General features: G+C 33.9%; 1 protein-coding gene across 2 annotated transcripts; it reads left to right on the top strand.

Annotated features, from left to right (window-relative positions):
- Positions 1–2,834: 2,834 nt before the first annotated feature.
- LOC115953995 (PAN domain-containing protein At5g03700) lies at positions 2,835–4,610 on the top strand. Of its 2 annotated transcripts, none has more exons than XM_031071845.1 (2): positions 2,835–3,442; positions 3,591–4,610. In XM_031071845.1, the coding sequence occupies exons 1-2, from the start codon at positions 3,059–3,061 to the stop codon at positions 4,551–4,553; spliced, it is 1,347 nt and encodes a 448-aa protein (XP_030927705.1). In that variant the 5' UTR covers positions 2,835–3,058; the 3' UTR covers positions 4,554–4,610. The 2 variants fall into 2 exon arrangements, with proteins under 2 accessions (XP_030927705.1, XP_030927704.1); XM_031071844.1 differs by having other exon boundaries at positions 3,582–4,610.
- Positions 4,611–20,518: the final 15,908 nt, after the last annotated feature.

Here is a 20,518-nt window from a genome sequence, read left to right as displayed (position 1 = left end):
GGTAGAGACTAATTGCTGCAAAATCAGAAAAACAAGCAAAAATGGATTTCAGACTACCAAGTGTGATGTCTGTTTTTTTTTCTAATTGTTCAGCCTTGATCACGTCTGATGATTTAATCATCAATCGTTACTTCAATATATTTCTGTGTTCCATTTCCATTTTTGCATCTGTTACAATAAATATATATATAAAAGAGCCTCGAGTTTGCGAAGGACAAGTTCCGCCTACTAAGAACTTGAGTTTGTTAAAATCGAGTTCCAAGTGAGACATTTTATTAAAAATGCCATATTAGACACGTCACATTAGCATGTATCTATATAATATCTAAAAATTGAAGTGTGTTTTTATTATTGTTACGCTCCTGTTGAGCCACATTAACGTAGTATTTTGGTCCATTTGGTCAATTTCTGCTCACTTTGATCTATTTTGGTCCATATCAACTCGCTTTGGTCTATTTCGATCTGCTACGGTTCATTTTAGCCCACTTCGGTCTATTTGGTCCATTTTAGCCCACTTTGGTCCATTTCGGTCTATTCAGTCCATTTCGGTCCATTTAAGCTCATTTCAGTTTATTCAGTCCATTTCAGCCTACTTTGCTCTATTTCGGTGCACTTCAGTCTACTCAGTCTACTTTAGTCTATTTCGGTCTACTTTGGTCCATTTCAGCTCACTTCCGTATGTTCTGTTCATTTCAGCCTACTTCGGTTTATTTCGGTCCAATTCGGTTTATTCGGTCCCATTTAGTCCAATTCAGTCTAATTTGGTTTATTTCGGTCCATTTCAACTCACTTCAGCCTTTTCGGTTCATTTCAGCCTTCTTTGGTCTATTTCGATCCTATTTGGTCCCATTTGGTCTTATTCAGTCCATTTCAGTCTACTAGGTCCATATCAGCCCACTTTGGTCTATTTAGGTCCACTTTGGTCTATTTCAGTCTATTCAGTTCATTTTAGCCCAGTTCGGTCTATTTCGGTCTATTCGGTCCATTTAGTCCGTTTCAGCTCACTTTGGTCTATTCAGTCCATTTCAGTCCGCTTTGATCTATTTCGGTCCATTTTGGTCTACTTTGCTCCACTTTAGTCCATTTCAATCTACTTTGGTCTATTTCGGTCCAATTCGCTCTATTCAATTCACTACGATCTATTTCAGTCCTATTCGGTTCACTACGGTCAATTGCGGTCCACATTGGTCAATTTCAATCCATTTTAAGTAACACTTATAAGTCTCATATATTATTTTTACTAGCTTGTAACCCATGCATATGCATAGATACACTTAAAAATATACAATAAGATGCGTAATATAATTCCTATATATAATTTAAATACTATTGATAGTCATTTTTATATTTTATTAACTCTTTAAAAAATTTTGTAAGGAAATTATTAGGTATAAAATGTAAATTTTCCATATATATTTTTTTAATTATTGTGAAGTATTTTTAATTTTTAATTTTTAATTTTTTATGATTGATTTATTCTAGACTCTTTGGTTTTTGTACTTAATAACTTACTTGGATGAATATTTAAGATGTGGTCCCACATTTGGTTCTAAAATAAAAAAATAAAACTTTTTAAAAATAAATAATTAAGGACACATGGTGCAAAATTAGAACTCAAATTTGGAATTCCAATTTGAGTTTCTCTCAGTTTCATCTATTATTGTATATATATAGATTTTTTATTTAATAAAAAAATCATCTAAATTTTCTGCACAATTACAGATTCGCGTTTAATTTGCTTAAAAATTCTAGTTTGGTGAAGTTGAGTTTCAGATGAGGCTATATAACTAAATAACTTTGAAAATTTTTTTTTTTGGGTAAAATAACAGACATGAGGACGGCGAAGCTGCCAAATTATGTGGTTACTGTATTTGTCTATCCAAGTGAGTAACAAAAATCATGGGCTATATGAACAAAGGAAGCACAGAATGCTTATTTATTTATTTATTTTTTTGTGTGTTTTACAACTTTTTAGAAAATCTTCATGCTGTCCAAGGCCCTAGCTTCAAGAAAACACGAAAACGTGTTGCAAGGCAAGCATGCTCTTGCCGCCATGAAACCAAACGCGTCATCCAAGCGTGAGAGCAGTGTCAGCATATATGGTCACGGTTACACGTGGCTCAAGTAGACACGCCCACGTGGCTAGCAACCACCACGCTCCTTAATCCCACTAGAAAATGATGCCTTCCCCACTAGTAAAGAATAGCACTCAATTGATCCAACCAAATTAGATGAGCTTTGTCCCACATCACAATTTCACTCGCGGCTGTCCCAAGTTAATCATACACTCGCAAACCTAAAGATGTTACAAACTAAATCACAATTAAGTACGCAATAAATTTTACAATTTTTTGTTTTTGTTTTTATGGATTATTGAGTTGACAAATTGTAATTGATCTTCAATAAAAACTGTTTCAGTGATGAGTTTATGTGAATATAATAATGTATTACTCATTATTATCACCTCAATAAGTTATGAAATTTTTTTACTTGAGTAAAATTTGCTAACTCAATGTCAAGAAAACTTGCAGTTCAATTGTATTTGTTTTCTTTTCTTAGAAGGATCATGATTTGAATCTCTACCCCATTGTTGAAACTATCAAATTATTAAAAAATTGCTATCCCGACAAGTTATGAAAGGGGTTTGTAAAATGATTTGTCCCAACATTAATAAGTATGGGCCTGTGCTGTATTACTAACTGACCACCATATTGACAACCTGTATGCACCAACTTTTGGCCCTTTAGGACCTTTACATTCTGGTACTTCAGCAGATGTGAGTAAACAAAAAATTAACAATTCATTCCGGCATGATGCCCCCACTACATTAGCATTTAGTACATTTTTCATGAAAAAACAAAGTTGAAAGCTCAGACCCTTTTCTAGAGTGGATTGGGTCTTTCTAAAGTCGTGACTGAGTGAGTTGTGACACTCATGCCTACCCTTTTTTCACAACATCTCATCAATTGACATCGGGAAATCCTAATGAATAGAGTAAACCCACCTGCCAGAAACATCAAAGATTAGTACTAAAAAGTTGAGGTTGCAATTCACCCCCATGAAGCTCTATTCCTTCAATTTTCTCATTCTTTTGTTAACTTATGGCAATTGCAACTCAGACATTCACATTGGTTACCAGGTCACACTTGCTGTACCTGTGGTATATAGTATGGGATTCATTGGGAGGGCTCTTCTAATGGAGACTAGTCAAATCGAGCCCAATTTTAAAGCTGCATTAAGTGTTGAGGCAGTTAATGGAAAATACTCATGCTCCCTTGAAGTTTTCCTAGGAGATGTGAAGGTCTGGAATTCTGGCCATTACTCAAGGTTTTACACTTGGGATGAGTGTGTGCTTGAGCTGACTAATGATGGAGATTTAAGACTAAAGGGTCCGAAAGATCGCGTGGGATGGCGAACTGGGACTTCTGGACAAAGGGTGGAGGTAAAAACTATAGCATAACTCTGTTTTTTCTTTGACAGATTGATATGATAGGATTTGAAACCTATAGTGTCATTTCTATCACTAGGCCAACATATTCTGATGTGTGTGTGTGTGTTTTCCTTCCTTCATTTTGATGCAGAGATTGCAGATACTGAGCACAGGAAATCTGGTTCTAGTTGACAACATGGACAGAATAAAGTGGCAAAGTTTCAATTTTCCAACAGATGTAATGCTCTGGGGCCAGAGACTCAATGTGGCAACTCGCTTGACTTCATTTCCAAGCAACTCAAGTTCATTCTACTCCTTAGAGATCCAACACAACAGGATTGCTTTGTACCTGCATTCTGGTGAGTGGAACTATTCCTACTGGGAGTTTAAGCCTTCCATGAACAGGAACATCACATTTATCAAGTTGGGTTCAAAAGGCTTAGATTTATTTAGTGATAAATATAAAAAAATCGCGCAGATCACATCACAAGAAAATCAACTTCTAAGATTTTTAGCGCTGGGAAACGCGACAGGAAATTTGGGGCTATATTTTTATTCACCAGAAGAGAGAAAATTTGAGGCCTCTTATCAGGCACTCAATACCACATGTGATCTTCCTCTGGCTTGTAAACCTTATGGCATTTGTACATTCTCCAATGCTTGTTCATGCATTGGGCTTTTAACAAATGCAAAAAGTCCCAATTGCAGTGGGGCAATTTCTGGAGGGTTCTGTAACATTAGTCAGGTGGAGATGGTTGAATTAGGGGGTGTTAGTAGTGTGCTGCAGGGTGTTCCTAAAATGGTTAATGTTAGCAAAGAAGATTGTGAAAAGTTGTGTTTAGATGATTGTACATGTGCAGCTGCATTATATTACCTACAAGAATGCTATCTTTATGGGCTAGTTATGGGAGCTAAACAGGTTATAAGGGGAGCTGGATTTACTTATATGGTTAAGGTTCCAAAGGGAACTCATGGCAGTCATGGTAAGTCTAATGTCAAGAAATGGGTTTTGGTCATGGTAGGAGTGGTTGATGGATTGATTATTGTACTTATTTTGGGAGGCTTTGGTTACTGCTTCGTACAAAAAAGAAGGAAAAACTTGCTGAATACTGATAGAAATTAGAAACTCTTGACTTCGATTCGCAGATTTTTTGTGGGAATTCAAATTACCATTACAATTCTTTTGTATTTAGTTTATACTTTATAGAGAGAAAGAAAACACAATTTTTGCTTGTTCTTAATAGGCTGAGGTTCATAGATAGAGGTAATTTAACTCTCTTCAAAATTTTTGAGCATCCTCATAGTCGACACCAGTTTTTTGTGTGCTGGCAACAAAGATTTTCTCCATGTTGTGAGTTTAAATGGAATTCCAATGACTAGAAATCAAATCTAGTAAAAGTAATGCTTCAACAAAGAATAAATCTAGGAGTTGATCATGCAGGCCAAGAGCATTAAGGAGAAATAGCAGATTTCCTAAATGACCAATGATATATCTCAATAACTCTCAATTGAATTCATTGGATATGAAATCTCCTTTCTAGTTCAATAGTGCTAGCTTAAGACAAGGCAAGAACATATGGGTAACCAGTGCAAGAATCAAGCAGAACATATTACTGTAAACAAGCGTCATGTCCTAATTCTTATTTCTTGTATTTTTTTTTTTTTAGAGGAAAGACACATCCACTTTTTATTTCATAGCGAGAAGGTCTATAACATAATAATCATGGAGGTTCAGTGAAATAGACTCCATCCAAAAAAATACAAGAAAAGAAATTCTAACTCTCTTGGCTAAGGCATGAGTTAAAGCATTATCTTGCCAAAAAATATGAGAGAAAGAGAAACTCGGTAAAGAGTTAGCATAAGACAAAGTGTCTTGAACAAGGTGACCAAATGAAGAGTGTATCAACTTGTTGTGACGGAGAGTGTTGATCAATATTTCTTGTATCTTAATCTAATAGTGTAGATGATAATAAGTTATTTTTTTTTTAAAGATGTGACACTAGATACACATTTGAATTTGTAATATTTAATTTAAAGCATGAAATGGAAATATACTTAATGCTAAGTGTGTGCTTTCAAAACATAGAGTATGAATAATTCATGTCCTGTGATATGTTGTAGTGATTTTTTTCTTTTGTTTTTTGTGTGTGTGAATAAATACGATAGAATTTCAATTTATGGTGTCTACTTCGTAATGATTGCTCTTTATCATCAAATTAAAATACTAATTAGTTTTTGATGTAGACGGAATTCGAACCTAAATTTATTTATTCAATGACAAAAGATTTTTCTGATTAAGTTAATTACAACCCAACATTAATTTTATTTATTTTTATTACATTACAAGTTGCCCCCAATCCAGTGCATAGATTGGGTTTCCCAAAATAGTTCCTCACGGAGTCATGGAACTCAAAACGTGGACTCTCCTCTCCTGTGGAGAGGGACAGGGCCACAGGGGTCGCCATTCGGCCCACAAGCTGTGGGCATTAAATTATGGTACCTGGCAAATGGCAAAGCATAGAATGTACGACAGGCCTTGTGAAATAGGGCCTGCTTTATTCCTGAAAGAAAGGATGGTGCTGAATGATGAAGAGTGCTATTCTTCTGAGCTTTCGGTGTGAAGTGTAAACAATTTTTTGGACCGAAGTTTTCTTAATGCTATGCGACGAAAATGATATTTGTCCATAACTACTTCTAAAAATAATTATTTAAAAAAAAATTACATTGAATTTCTCACTTCCCAAATGATTTATCAAATCGGACATTTATAACATGTTCTAATCAACTCAATTTGCAAAGTCTTTTTTCATTAAATAAGAGATATGCAATTCAAACCTTATTTACACAAAAAAATCATTTAATATCTTGTTGTTATAATAAATAGCAGCCATGATGAAACAAACGCTATAATTAAAATTTGTCATTCACAAATCACAATGCCGTCAAACGAATAGTGGAGCAAAAAGTTAGGTAAGATTATTATATTTTTTTTATGGGATAAGTAAGATTATTTAAAAACCTATGAAGGTGAAAGACTCAACATACGCTTTTCGTAACACCTTTTTCTTTTTGATAAAGCTTTTCGTAACACTTTATTATCATAGATGTTACAAATAGAAGTAGTTATTAAAAAGTTATATTACCGTGGTGATTGGTCGCCTTAAAAGGTTATTACGGCGAAGGTCTGTCCGACGTCGTAGAATCAAAATTCAAAATTTTATATATAAGAAAAACCAACAAATCGTACATTCGTACCATATATTCGGCACAAGAATAGTTGTACAGTTTCAGAATCGTTCTAAAAGAGTTTATATATGTACTCCATGTCTTTTTATTAACGTAATGACCGTTTATTAAATATCGTAAACTCAAAAAATAAAATAATATCCGTTATAATCAATTTCATCAAGATAAAATCCCAATCTTCCCCATGTAGCCAAAATTCATTTTATGACCATTGGATGCAAGGAAATCAAAGAAACAATTAGTACTTCTAAGATATATCTAAAGAGAATTAATTAGTTAAGTTACAATTAAATCTTCTTGTAATTACTTATATAGTCCAAATCGATCTAGTAGACTTTCCATTTAGGATTTAGCATGCACTCATGCAAAATCCAATACAAATCCAGACAATCCGAGATATCACTAACGGCGCAAAGTCATGAAAAATATTTCAGAATATGCATTGTAGGAGATATATCCCTGTGGCAAGACAAGAAAGGAATCCAAAAAAGCCAGTGATTCATGCATATTTATTCAAAATTTGATTCTGTATTGGATACTTTTTCTTGGATGATAAAAGAGTACGTTAAAATAAAAAATCACAGAAGGCAGAGCTCGGATATGTGCTTGTTTTGATCTGAATGAGTGTCAGACAAATTTGAAGAACCCGTGACATCACACTAGCAGATTTGTCACAACTCATTTATATTGGAGAAACTGTAAAATTGAACACAAATAGACAGCCATGTGGGACTTTAAGTTTCTGTTTTATTAGTATCATTATTGTCATTATTCTCTAGAAATTGTTACTTAGCCATTGCAAATTGTACGGCTATAAAGCTCAATCAGTATGTGAGGTCACAGCCACAAATCGAAATGGATCTGCTATCAATGGTAGGTAAAGAGTAATGGAGCTGCCGTGGAAAATAGGGATGCTTCTTTGTCTTGCCTTGGCTGAGTTACAACATCATCACTATGAGAAAAGCTCTACAATTTTCTATAGAGTTTCAGCCTTGGCCAAAACCAAACGAATACAAGGATTTTTGGAGGTTACCTTAGCTAGGCACAGTGGTACTATTCCATGCATGCTTGTTGTTTCGGACTTTGCATACATTTTGTTTTTGATTATTATGAGCAATGGTCTTCACGAGAATTTGGGCTCTGAAAAGACCAAGCCCTGCCAGTTGCCACTATGTTTATTTGGCATTGAGCTAAGCCCATGCCAGAATAAAACAAGTTTAAAATTCAAAGCCTATGGAGAGGGACTCAAATAGTTGAATGGTCAGAGATCATGTATGATGGCTTCCATGTTAAGCAGAGAATACTGTGCTAGTTGCGCTTCAAGTCTCTTGTTAAGAAACACACATCCCACGAACATGGGAGGGAAATCTTGTAACTCGTGTTAGAGATAGTGACTCGTATTTTGAATTTAAAAAAAAAAAACAAAACACATCTTTTTTTGTCTAGAACCCCATGGACGGAATGGAGCTTATGTGGGAGCGAATAATAGGTTGAGCAGTGAAAAAAGGGGGGGGGGGGGTGTGGGTGGTGGTGGTTGGGATTGAGGGAATTTGATCCCATGGTATGGTAAAGAGAGATATTGGGAGATGCAATGTACTATGTTAGGATTTTTGTTAGGACAATATGAATATGTTGTAAATTCTCTTTTTTTTTAGATAGTGGAATGTTCTTCACTTGCTCTTGTGGATATAGGCATGCTATTAAACCATGTAAATCTGTGTTGATTTTTTTTCTTTTAATTTTTTCACTATATATTTGCATAAACATAAATCTTCAACAGCCAAGATAAACTAACTCTTGAATAATTCTATAGGCCCAATTCAAGTAAGCTCGTCTCAATTGTACTTGGTCCTAAATTGTGGACCTCGAACGACTAAGGCTGTGTTTGGTTCGCGTAAAACCATTTCTGGAAAATATTCTATTTTCCGGAAATGATATTTTCCGGAAAGGAAAACGTTTTCATGTGTTTGGTTGTCACAAAATTCATTTTACGGAAAATTAATTTTGGTGTTTGGTTCATTTAATCATTTTACCAGAAAATACAGAGAGAGAGAGAGAGAGAGAGAGAGAGAGAGAGAAGAGAGAGCCCAGATCAGAGAGAGAGAGGGACGATCGCGCCTTGCCGCGTCGACGAGCGTCGCGATCGACGATTGCGATCGCGCCGCTCGTTGATCGACGAGAGATGAGCGCGCTCGTCGATCGCGCCGCTCGATCGACGATCGCGATCGTGCACCGCGCCGCTCGTCGGCGCGGTGCGATCATCGGACGAGCGACGAGGCGCGATCGTCCTTCTCTCTCTCTCTCTCTCTCTCTCTCTCTCTCTCTTTTTGGAAGTAATTTGAAGTGAAAATGAGGGGAGTAAATGATTTCCGGGTCAAAGGTGAAATTCGTGATCAACCGGAAATCATTTTCCGGAAAATAGTGTTTTCCGTGACAACCAAACAGATGGATTTTCCGGAAAACGATTTCTGAAATTGGTTTTCACCCAATTCAAACGCAGCCTAAAAGACATTGTGCCAAGCTAAAGATTAGCAGATCGAAAAGCTCCCAAGCATGACCAAACAGTGTCCTAAGAATGATTAAATTACAGGCTTAAGGCAACCTATTTCGAGTTAGGTTTAAAAGAGCCTGTTTAAAGGTTGATGACCTATCACCTTTACTTAAAAAAGAATGTCCACAACGGATTATTACCTTTCATGTCTGTATTTATTGTGTCTCACCTATTGTTATTTGCATTTAGTGCAATATAATAGGTGCTTACCCTTTACCGCGTTGAAAAAGTAACTTAGAAACACGTCTACTCAGTTGACCTAAGAAGATGGCGTGTTGTTAGCACGTTCTCTTGCTTTCCTAGGGAAACATATACACACCCATCAGACCACTAAAACAATAAGCACTCTCTATTATTGTTACTTTGAGATTATATTGTGACTCTTATGTTTCTCAAAAAAAAAAAATATTGTGACTCTTATTAACTTAACCTTTAGAGTATATGTGACCAACCATATTGGTTAATCCTTGGCCTTGTTATTAGGCTTGTTCTTCTTTATAGTTCCCTAAACCGATGAATATTTGGAAGTCCAACCACCATTCCGATCAGAGACCTTTACCTGGTTTCATTTTCATATTTTCTACCCGGCCGTCTCTACAACACAAAAGTTCTTTATTCTCTTAATATCCCTGCATCCATCTTTTAAAACCTAATGATCAGTTTCAACTTGCTCAACTCTCAAAAAGAATTGAAATACATCCAAAACAAATTATATTAGAAATCCAATCTCAATACACTAACAGATAAACAGTGAATTCTAAGGTACTCTCCAAGAATATTTTACTGAATCCGAATCACAAAAACATTTCAACACCCTCTTTATCCTTAAGCACCCCCCCCCCCCCCCCCCCAAGAAAAAGAAAAAAAAAGAAGAAGAAGAAAAAGGTATAAAGATATTCAACAACATGCAACTTTTCCTCTCATCACTGGCCTCTCTTTTGATTTCAAAGCACTAGAAATCAAATAATTCACCTAACCAAATCCTAAACCATTTACAACCAGCGACAACTCTTGGAATGCAAATGTGGACACTGAATATAATATAACCCACGTGTTGGGTTATAGCCGAGAAAAGTTATCACCAATCTTCATAAACTGAGCATAGTACTACAAAATTTGTCTTCTTTTTGATCCTTAGCATGAGAAATGCCTAAACTGTAAAATCTTACACGGAGCTTCAAATTGTTATTTTCTACAAGTGGTCAGAGAGTACGATGAGGATTGAGTATGAAGATTGTTATTTTCTCCACCAGTGTCTTTTGCCGACGGGACTCCTATAAGGAACAACCGACCAATTCTGCCACGTCATCATGAAATATTGTGGTTCAAATTACTGAAATGAGCTTAGTGTGGATTATCAAAAAATTAGCTTAGTGTTTGTTTGGATACTGCTTATTTTGCTGAAAATTGAAAACTAAAATCTGAAAACATTGTAGCAAAAATAATTTTTAAATATATGAATAATGTCGTGAGATTTATTTTTAATGAAAAAGTTGCTGAAAAAAAAGGTTGTGGGTTCTGTGAACAGTACATTGGACCCACTGGTGTGACATAAAGCCACATAAAGGGGCGGCTAAAAAAAAAAAAGAAAAAAAGAAAAAAAAAGAAACGCAGACGCAATAAGCTGGCTTTTCATCAGTACCCAAACGGGTACTTAGTGTGGGTCCTAACAAAACTTAACCCAAACAAAAAACCCTCACAGCAAAAGTCAGATGCTTTGTAAACTGTAGGAGTAGGACCCTTTGTCACACTTTTACACATTCACGCTCAATTAGTTTAAGCTAAACTTCGTTAGGGTAGCTTATTAATTATTAATTTCTTAAAAAAAAAACACACACACACAACTCTCTCATATTTGAGGGATTTGATAGAGAGTCGTGCTCTAAATTTGTTTCTTTAAGAGACTAATTTTCAAACTCAAACATATGATTTGTTGACTCGAGAGACGGATTAATTTAAAGTCATTTTTTATTCCATATTTAAGTAAATAAGCTAAAATCAAATAAGTTAACCAAATGCACACCCAAATGACCATATCAATATATAATAAGTCTCTCTAATTTTAATAATTTTCTTATGGATCAGATATATGTATTTTCTCTCTTATAGTATATGGGCTTACAATTATATAATATTTGCATGCTATAAGAAGAAATATGCATATATCTTATATATTAGACATCTTATTCTCTAATTCATCTTGGGTTTTGTGCTTTACAATATGAATTGGTGTAATGAGAGCTAAAGGTTGAAGTTTTTGTTCATTGTGCAAGACTGAATACCTTGGTCAAGTGAGATCTATTTTAGAAATTTCAAGTTTTTCTTATAGGGATGTGTTTGTAGCCACTTCAAGCACAAACCTTATTTGTGTTTAAACTTTATCTCAACCCTAATCACTAGAGAAGGAAGACAACCATAGAAAATAGAGAAAAACGTAGAAAAATCCATTACTTGTCTTTCATCCTTTTCCATTAAATATCCTTGAGAGGTTGGGTATTCCAAACACATAAATCACTATAATTGTGCTGGAATTGCTGTTGAAACCACATGGACAGTGTCAGATCTACAGGAAACCTTGAAGAAACTAAGAGAACGGTTTGCGGGCAGCGAATCAGCTTTCAACAAGAAATAACTTTGAAGGCACAAGATATGAGCTTGTAGTTCCTAGCAAGAGCAGAGTGCTTAAGTACTTAGTTAAACTATGCATATAGAAATTCATGTGAGTATTATTTGTATTGCAAGTTTGCAACTACTTTCATAGTGGAATTGTTGAGTTGGGTTTTGCCCCCAATATGATTTTACTGTTTAGGTTTTTACTTTGTGAACAAATATCGTATCTTTGTCCGTGTGTATTTGTTTAATATTTTGCATGTGTTCATCCATGGTTATTATGTGCTAGAAAATTGACTAGTAAGCTACCCGGTAAATAATTAAATTAACTGGTTAGAATTGGTAGTTAAGGGGCTGTTTGAATTTTTAGTTTCCATAACTCATAACTAAAAAATAATAGGATCCGTGGCTGAGAAGTTCATTTGGATTTTCATAATTCTGTTTCCATCACTCAATTCTCTGATTTTTGAGTGATGAGTTATGGAAACTGAAAACACATTTTAAGTGTTTTCAGTTTCCATAACTTTGTTTCAATGACATTTTGGTAATTAAACACACATGAAGGGACCCACTAGTTAGGGTTAGCTGCAACTTTTGACCTTTTTTTTTTTTTTTTTTTTCACTTTTCTTTCTTCTCCATTGTTTCTTCAGTTTTTTTTTTTTTTTTTTTTTTTTTTTTTTTTTTTTTTTTTTTTTCACTCTTGTCAGTTTGTTCTTCCTTTTTTTTTTTTTTGTTCTTCAATCACATAATATTTTTGGTCTTCGCTTAGTTCTTTCTTTTCTTTTCTTTTTTTTCTTTTTCTTTCATTGGGTTCGGTGTTTTTTTTTTCACTGGATTCGGTGAGTAAAAGATGTACCAAGTTACAAGTATGGAGTCCATAAATAGTTGAAAAATTTGAATAATGATAAGTTGGGTGATGGTGCCAAACACACTTTGTGTAGAGTGATGGGGTATTTTAAGTAATGAGTGACGAAAATTGAGTGAGGAGTGATGAGTGATGAAAAATAAAAATCCAAACAGCCCCTAAGCCATCATAGGGGTCTAAATGATTTTTTTCACATCTACCAAATATTTATTTAAACTTTCTAGTTTGGTTATGATCTAAAGTGTGATCCAATAGTTAGGATTTTGTTAAGAGATAGGTCTTGAATTCAAACCTTTACAAATGACTGCGTGATGCTAGTTTTATTAAAGATTATTGGTCTATTAAACACACAATTACCACCTTCTTTAAAATTTTAGAAAAATTTGTGCTAATTTGTTTTATTTGGGGCTTAGGCCTTCGAAGATAGAATCTAATCTAGATACATGCTTTTATTTTTTTTTTTCCTTCTTCTGAGAAGCTATATGCTAAACTTGATTCTAGCTTATTGGGTTGTCAACTAATTAATAGACTCCCAAGTGTAGTATTCATTCACTAGCTAGTTCCAAATTCCAAGATAAATGATGTTGAGGATTTTGGTTTTGAGCTTCGGACTAGACTCTTCACCTCACAAGGACCCTATTATGCCTACTAGCTCTCTTCATTTGAGTAATATTCAAGCGTCCAACTAGTCTAATGGCATCAAGGAAATCTTCCAAGAAATCCTCATTGCGAGAAGTTAGGAGTTCAGCTGCCCTTTTCTTAAGTCATCTTAATTATTGCTGGAGTAACAAGTTCTATATATTTATCATTGCCTCCATTTAACTTAAAAAATTATGGTTATATCTCCATATTTAATCTGAACACATATCCGGTCTTAAAATTAAAGGAAGCCTATATTATCGAATTCACTATACTCCCAATTTATCTTGCTTGGTAGGACGAGAAAACCCCATTAAGGCATTATTGTTGAATCCTAGCTAGGGTCAAGTAACACCATTGGATTTCATAGAATATGCATCTAATTATATGGTTCAGGCCAAGGCCTCCATAATTCTTTTATTTGAAAACTATCAGGTAACTCTTTTATTTTATTTTTGTGAACTTAAACTTAAAGTAACATAAACGACACAACAAATTTTACTATGTAAACTTTATAAATTGATTTATCAAATTTTAAACACAACACAAATAAATATTTAAAAAAATTATTTATTATATTATTGATGTGACGTTTGTAATGTTTATATAACAAAATTGATATTAACTTCTTTTAACATCTTTCCTTGAGATTAGTTTGCCAACTGCTCTTCCTTTGTTTCTGTATATATGCAAGGGGAGAGACATCGAAGGAGAGGTTCCAATTGAAGCCAATTTTTTAGGAGTCATAACTCATAACCTATCATTTCACACCTACCTAGCTACTATTTGATGGAATAAACAAGCTCTATAGGGTTACATTACAGCAGTATATGCCTTGAAGAGTTGCTGTCACTTTTTTAATTTTCCTTTTATCTTAGAGAGAGAGAGAGAAAGATAGAGAAAGACTCCTATTTTGTGGGGGATTATATTAAACATCTAGTCCAAAGTTAAAAATCTTAGCTGTCCAGTGGCCCCATGTGAAAAAATGACTTGTGCAAAATGCTCTTTGATTAAGAAGGATACTTCAATATCCTTGAGCTATCATGCAATTTGGTTGTTTTTCATCTATGGTTGTTGGTGGCTATCCAACATGTGAGGAGAAGGGACAAAGCTATATATGCACTTCGTACAATACGCACCCATGAGTTTTTACCATCATATGTATATGTTTTCTTCTCTCTCGCTTTTTACACAAATTTAGCTGCAAAAAAATTGTTGTGTTTCGTAAGTAGAACCTTAGCCCGTGAACCTTAATGTCACTAGTCTCACGTCACAACAGAGCCGTGGCATATATGTCCGCCTGGACCCAAGTGACTTAAACATCAGTTGTCATAGACTCATAAGAGACCCCACATTTACAACAAGTCTTAATCAATTCACAGAAGATTGCCTGCCTTTTTAATTATTAGCACTTTGAAAATTTCCCACTAATACAACAAGTTGGATTCACTTTGTAGGGCTGACTAATAACCAATGCAAGAGCCTATTACTTAACAGTATGACTACGGTACTTAAAGTTGCAAGTTATGCAAAAAAACATTATGGAAGGAATGAATAGGTTTAAGTCACAATTTTTAGTTAGGGGTGAGGTTCTAGTTAATTAGTAATTACCTTGTTCAAAATTTCCTATTTGGGCATGAAAATAGTTTTCTTATTCTCAAAACACCATATTTTAATATGATAATAGAATGCATCTATAATTAGTAAAATGTCACTATTTAAACGATAGGTTAATAAGTTGGACCTACTTAATACTTAATAGTCAATATACATCATAGATGAGTAAAGCGTATTATATTTTTCTTTTCTTGTATACTACTCTAATATAATAACCCATAAATTAAAATGGAAATTAACTGGAGTATCAAACTGTCAACACATAGAAAGCGAACAATGTTGAGGAAAACATATATAGCTGTCAGAGATTGTGAGGCTTGTTAGCAAGCATGGTTTGCCACTTTGCCTTGTCTGTACTACGAGTGCGTGCTTCGAAAATCTTGGCGTTTTGATGGGAACTTTAGGGCATTCAAGCAAGTGAAAAGTGACCCCTCTATCTAAACTTATCGTAGGAAGTGAGAGTTTTGTCTGTGTCTTTTACTCTTTTTCTTCTCTAATCCTAATTCAACCTTTCTAGCCTTCTCCTCAGCAAAAAGAAAAAGAAAAAAAAAATGTGCATATTTCCCCTTGGATACTAGGTTTCAAAATTTTCTCTTTCAAAACTATTGAATTTAAAAAAAGAAAAAAGAAAAAAGAAAAAAAAAAGCTCTCTTTATGATTACTTGCAAGGGAATTTTGTCACTTAATAAAATTAATTTGGGGGATTGGAATTTCATCTGTAGGAAAGTTTGTCTAAAAAAAAAAGGAGGAGGGATTGTCACGAGACACATTTCCAAATTTGGCACTATTTGTATTAATATCCGTATTCTTTGATTGGACATTTAATCATGCTCTCTATAATATTCCTTCCAAGATTGAATTAATGAAATTATTAGTAGGCAAACTAGTTGTGTGGTTGTTCCTCAAAAAAAAAAAAAAAAAAAAAAAAAAAAAAAAAAAACTAGTTGTATGATTAAGGTGAAGAGCAATCTCAGGTACATAGTTGTCAGCTATAAATTAATATTTATTTTTCTGGTCGTTCGAGGAGTCAAAAGAATCATACACAGAATAATCCGGAAATTAATCCCAGTAGCTGGCTACAATTAATCAACAAAAACAAGATTTATATTACTAGCATTTACTTTGGAATGTTGGCTAAAAAGTTCTATACCTATCCATGTTAACTATAAAAATATTGAGAGTCGGTGCTACACATATGTGGCTTAGTTCAATTCACCATGCATCTTTTTGAATAAAAAAAATTAATTTTAAGATGGATAAAACAACTTGATATTAACCAATTCTCATTAAATTAGTTTTAACATTTTCAAACAAATTCTAATTAAATTAAATAAATTCCTTTTCACAAATTCTCTAATTTTTATTCGTTTTTATTGACACTTAGTAATTAAACATGTATCATATTTTTTGACAAACTTCTATGAGTTATACGGGTTAAGGACTTGTTAATAATATTATGGAAGCTGGTTATTATGACATCCTCTTCAATCTATGGATGCTACACATGCCTTTTCTTATTATTTTTCTAAATACACATTTTTTATTTTTCGGTGTTCAAGATTTTGACTAATTAACAGCTTCTGATTTTACTTTTGATCATTTTTATCTTCCCAGAAAAAAAGGTATGTTTCATTGTAAACAAAATTGAACAAATAGATCGTTTGAAGGTGCCTAATGAACTGCATCATTCACCATTATTTGGTATACGAAAGGATGCTATGATGTTTTCTGATTGTACCAATAATTTTCTTTTGGTTTTTGGCTACTTTCTAATATAATCATTTCTGTAACATTGTCAGTCATGCTGATATAGTGATAAGAACAAAGTCACGCTCAATTGTAACTGTAGTCGAATTTCTTATAGACCTGTATTGTCTAATTATCTATTTCTTTATTAGAAAGACATCGGAATTTCTTTGTGAAAAGCAACAAACTAAATCAATTTTGATACAACCATGCATATATGCCAAGCACATAATCATTACAACAGTCAAGAAAAAAGAAAAAACACGTGTTGCTGATTATTCTTCAAATAATAGCTCTCTCTGCATGATTCAAACGCATAATGCGTCAATGGGGGCCATCTCACTCGCTCGCTTGCAAAAGTAGGAAGAAGGTTTTGATTAGCTATGAATTTTGCCAAGTTCATTCATTTGTTCAATCAAAAGAGTGATCATTAGCTGTAATCTCAAAAACATGCATTTTTGTTAGTATATAAGTTAATATTACAAAAGTAATAAGGAGTATAGATATTATTGTGATAAAAACAACTACAAGTGCAAGGAAAGTTGAACTTAAAAAAAAAAGAAAGGGAATTTTCATCTTTGTACATGAAACATACATTTGATAATGATCATCTACTTTTTCTAATGGTTCTTATTTTATATATAGTATTATACGTGTATATTTATCTTGTATCAGATCCTATGATGAATGAAGGAACCGTAGCACCAGGAACTCTAAAACGTAGGAAGAATAATAAACTAGGGCAGGAGGCAAGGGTCGGAGCTGGTTATGTATGTGATGAATTGTTTTGTTGTGATGATTAATGGGCACACATGTGAATAGGTGGTACACTGTGATTTGTTTGTATACAATGGAGACAATATTGTTGGAGAAATGCAATGGACATATAAAATGCCCTTTATGAATCCACATTGGATATATTGTTTTTAGATGTTAGGCATAATCTCCCATGCATAATTTGTCTCCTAATGATATCACTTACAAATTTGGGTTGGTAGCTTTCAGACCTGTTTCTTTCTCCTTATCAACCAAGAGAAGCATAATAGTTTAAATCATCTAAACCTTATTGTTGAAGTAAAGCCAAACAATGTGTAAAAATACTACTACCTAGTTGAGTTATAAAACTCTTGGCACAATATATATTTACCAATTATTATTAAGGCACTATTAATTTATGATCATATACAATCTCTTGCCTGGATTTGATAATGTCCCCCAATCTCTTGCCTGGATTAGAAATGCAAGCAAATAGAATATTTAATGAAAAGAGGTCAACAACTTACTTGAATTTAATTGAATTGATCCGAACAATACATACTATTGAATAATTTTAGTCCACATATGAAAGGAAGCTTTAGAATTATACTTAACTGATTAAATTTATCATTTTTAATAACTTCTTTTTTTAGAAAAAAAAAATCAGTAATTTATCATTAATATGTCCTCAAAGTTTTGGAATAACCATTCCTCTAATTTTGCTCCCAAAGTTGTGAAACAGTTTCTCAATCTCCTGTCATTTTTTTTTTTTTCTACTTGAATTCGACCAACATATGATCTCATGATCCCATTCTAGTCTTACACAGTTACATGATCTACTTGAAAACTATTTTATTCTCTGTTTAATAGAATCAAGCAACGTGTCCCACTGTCTTCCACAATACCAGGTTAACTGAATTCTTTATTCGAGTCATAATGTTTAGGGTAAACAGGCAAACTATATACAGATCACATTTACTGTAGATGAAACTTCACAGTATAATAGTAGCCCTTTTATGAGTTTTATCACCTTGCTTTTAAAAAGCAATGCTTCTTTGGAACTGAGTGACATTCATGCTGTTCATTGCCTTAAATTTCAACAAATCCCACATTAAGAAGTAGAGAAATATTATTAAAAAAAAAAACACCACAGTTCACACATGTAAGGTCGACAATCTCACATTGATATTGCAACTAGATTAAGAAATAAGAAATTGTAATTATATCTTTGTATATAGGCGTTATTGTTAGGGATTTGGTGGGGGTTTCAACCAAAGGTGTCCCCCAAATCAAAAGGAATGTGTTTCATTCTTTTGGGACTAAAAAAATGCCTGAAGCATATGAATAGTCAATTTTGGTAGGTGATGCTAATAGATATAGGTAGTTGCTTGCAAGCATGTTAAATTTTTGTAGATTAAATCTTATTGTCATGTATAGATGATATTGTTTTAACTATACTAGCTGCATCACCTGGTGTAGATTAATAACTATCTTTCCAAAAGTTCCATTATTAGACTCAACGCCTAGATGGAACAGTTGCTAGGGTTGTTGCTGCCTATTCTTTAATGTGTTCATATGTAAGTCTAATGTTGAAGTTGGGTAAGAGGTCTATGCATGCCAAATTAACTCATCCAGCCACACATCACATTATTAGAATGATTAACAACTATCTTTCAAAAGGTCAGTATTAGAGTAAATGTTTAGTACAACGGTAGTAGCAGTGCTTCTTGAAAGGAATGATTGAGACCCCTTTGTTTGATTTTAATTAGCAGAATTAAATCTTTATTAAATTAACCAATTATGAAGTTCAGATGAATTATAGTTAATAAGCAATGATCAATTCACCATGTCGTATGAAGTGCTTGAAAGGAACGATTGAGACCCCTTTGTTTGATTTTAGCAGAATTAAATCTTTATTAAATTAACCAATTATGAAGTTCAGATGAATGGTTAATTATTAAGTTTAGATGAATTATAATTAATAAGCCACAATAATCAAATCACCATGTAGTATGAAGTGCGGTGAAATAAAAAACAGGCAATTTACTTACGAAGTGAAAAGCCAATAGACAAATTCAAAGGGAAAAAAAATTGAGGGTTATTACTGAATTACTGACTCAAAGAGAATTAAAGTTTATACAATTGAAATAAAATTCTAAATGCTAACCGTAGTAATACTTACAAATACCCCACATTACTACAATCCTTTTGGATTTTTTTAATTATTATCTAGAATTGTATCCATGAACTATATTCATTACTTCAAAGATCGCCTTAAATATATATATTTTTTTTATTGTAACAAAAAAGGAAGGCACCTTGGCTTCAACTTGATTACCAATATTTGATAACATTGTTCCTAGATTCTCTATTTGAACTTCAATATTGTGGTGATGCAAAACTTCTAGGGTTTTTCTTGATGTTTTATGGCACAAGCTCTCCAAAACCTTTATTAAGTCTACTTGTATATGTTCTTATATTGGTTTGCATATAGGACATGAAACTCCACTCAATAATCAACCAACTTTAGGAATGGTAAAAATATCCCACTCTACTTTATCTGACTTGCCCTATCTTGCATGAGTTTTACTCTCCACATCCCATCTCCTCTTGCCAAAAATGAGACACCCATGATCCGATTCTACTCTACCTACTCATTCCTACTCAGCCTTCCTCATCTTGTTCGTTAATTTTGTTAAAAAAAAAAAAAAAAAAAAGTCACGTGGAGAGAGATAGTGACACGTGCAAACAGAGATTGGATGGATTATTGCCATTATGGGGTTAACGCGTTTAGAGAAGGAATCTGCACGTGATGAGAGACATATGGTGTGTTTCTGGGGTTGGCTGGGTGTGAGAGAGAGAGGGAAAGAGAGGGCATCGAAAGCAGTGAAGGAAGCGTCAAAGGTAGTTTAGCTGTCAATCCCTCCAAACACTTCTCACGGGGCTGATCTTGCACACGCACATTCTCTCTCTCTCTCTCTCTTCCCGTCATTCTTTTGTCCCTACCCTACGTTTCTCTCTCTCTCTCTCTCTCTCATGCAAATCCAATCTTATCTA

Source organism: Quercus lobata, chromosome 7 (genome assembly GCF_001633185.2).
Source record: "Quercus lobata isolate SW786 chromosome 7, ValleyOak3.0 Primary Assembly, whole genome shotgun sequence".
In the NCBI taxonomy this organism is placed as follows: domain Eukaryota; kingdom Viridiplantae; phylum Streptophyta; class Magnoliopsida; order Fagales; family Fagaceae; genus Quercus; species Quercus lobata.
This window is presented reverse-complemented; position numbering and strand designations above follow the sequence as displayed.

Bases quoted from the DNA above. Each gene is read 5' to 3' on its own strand.
- LOC115953995 (XM_031071844.1), top strand. From the start codon at position 3,059: ATGAAGCTCTATTCCTTCAATTTTCTCATTCTTTTGTTAACTTATGGC. The intron at 3,443-3,581 runs GTAAAAACTATA...ATTTTGATGCAG, and splicing joins CTTCTGGACAAAGGGTGGAG to AGATTGCAGATACTGAGCAC.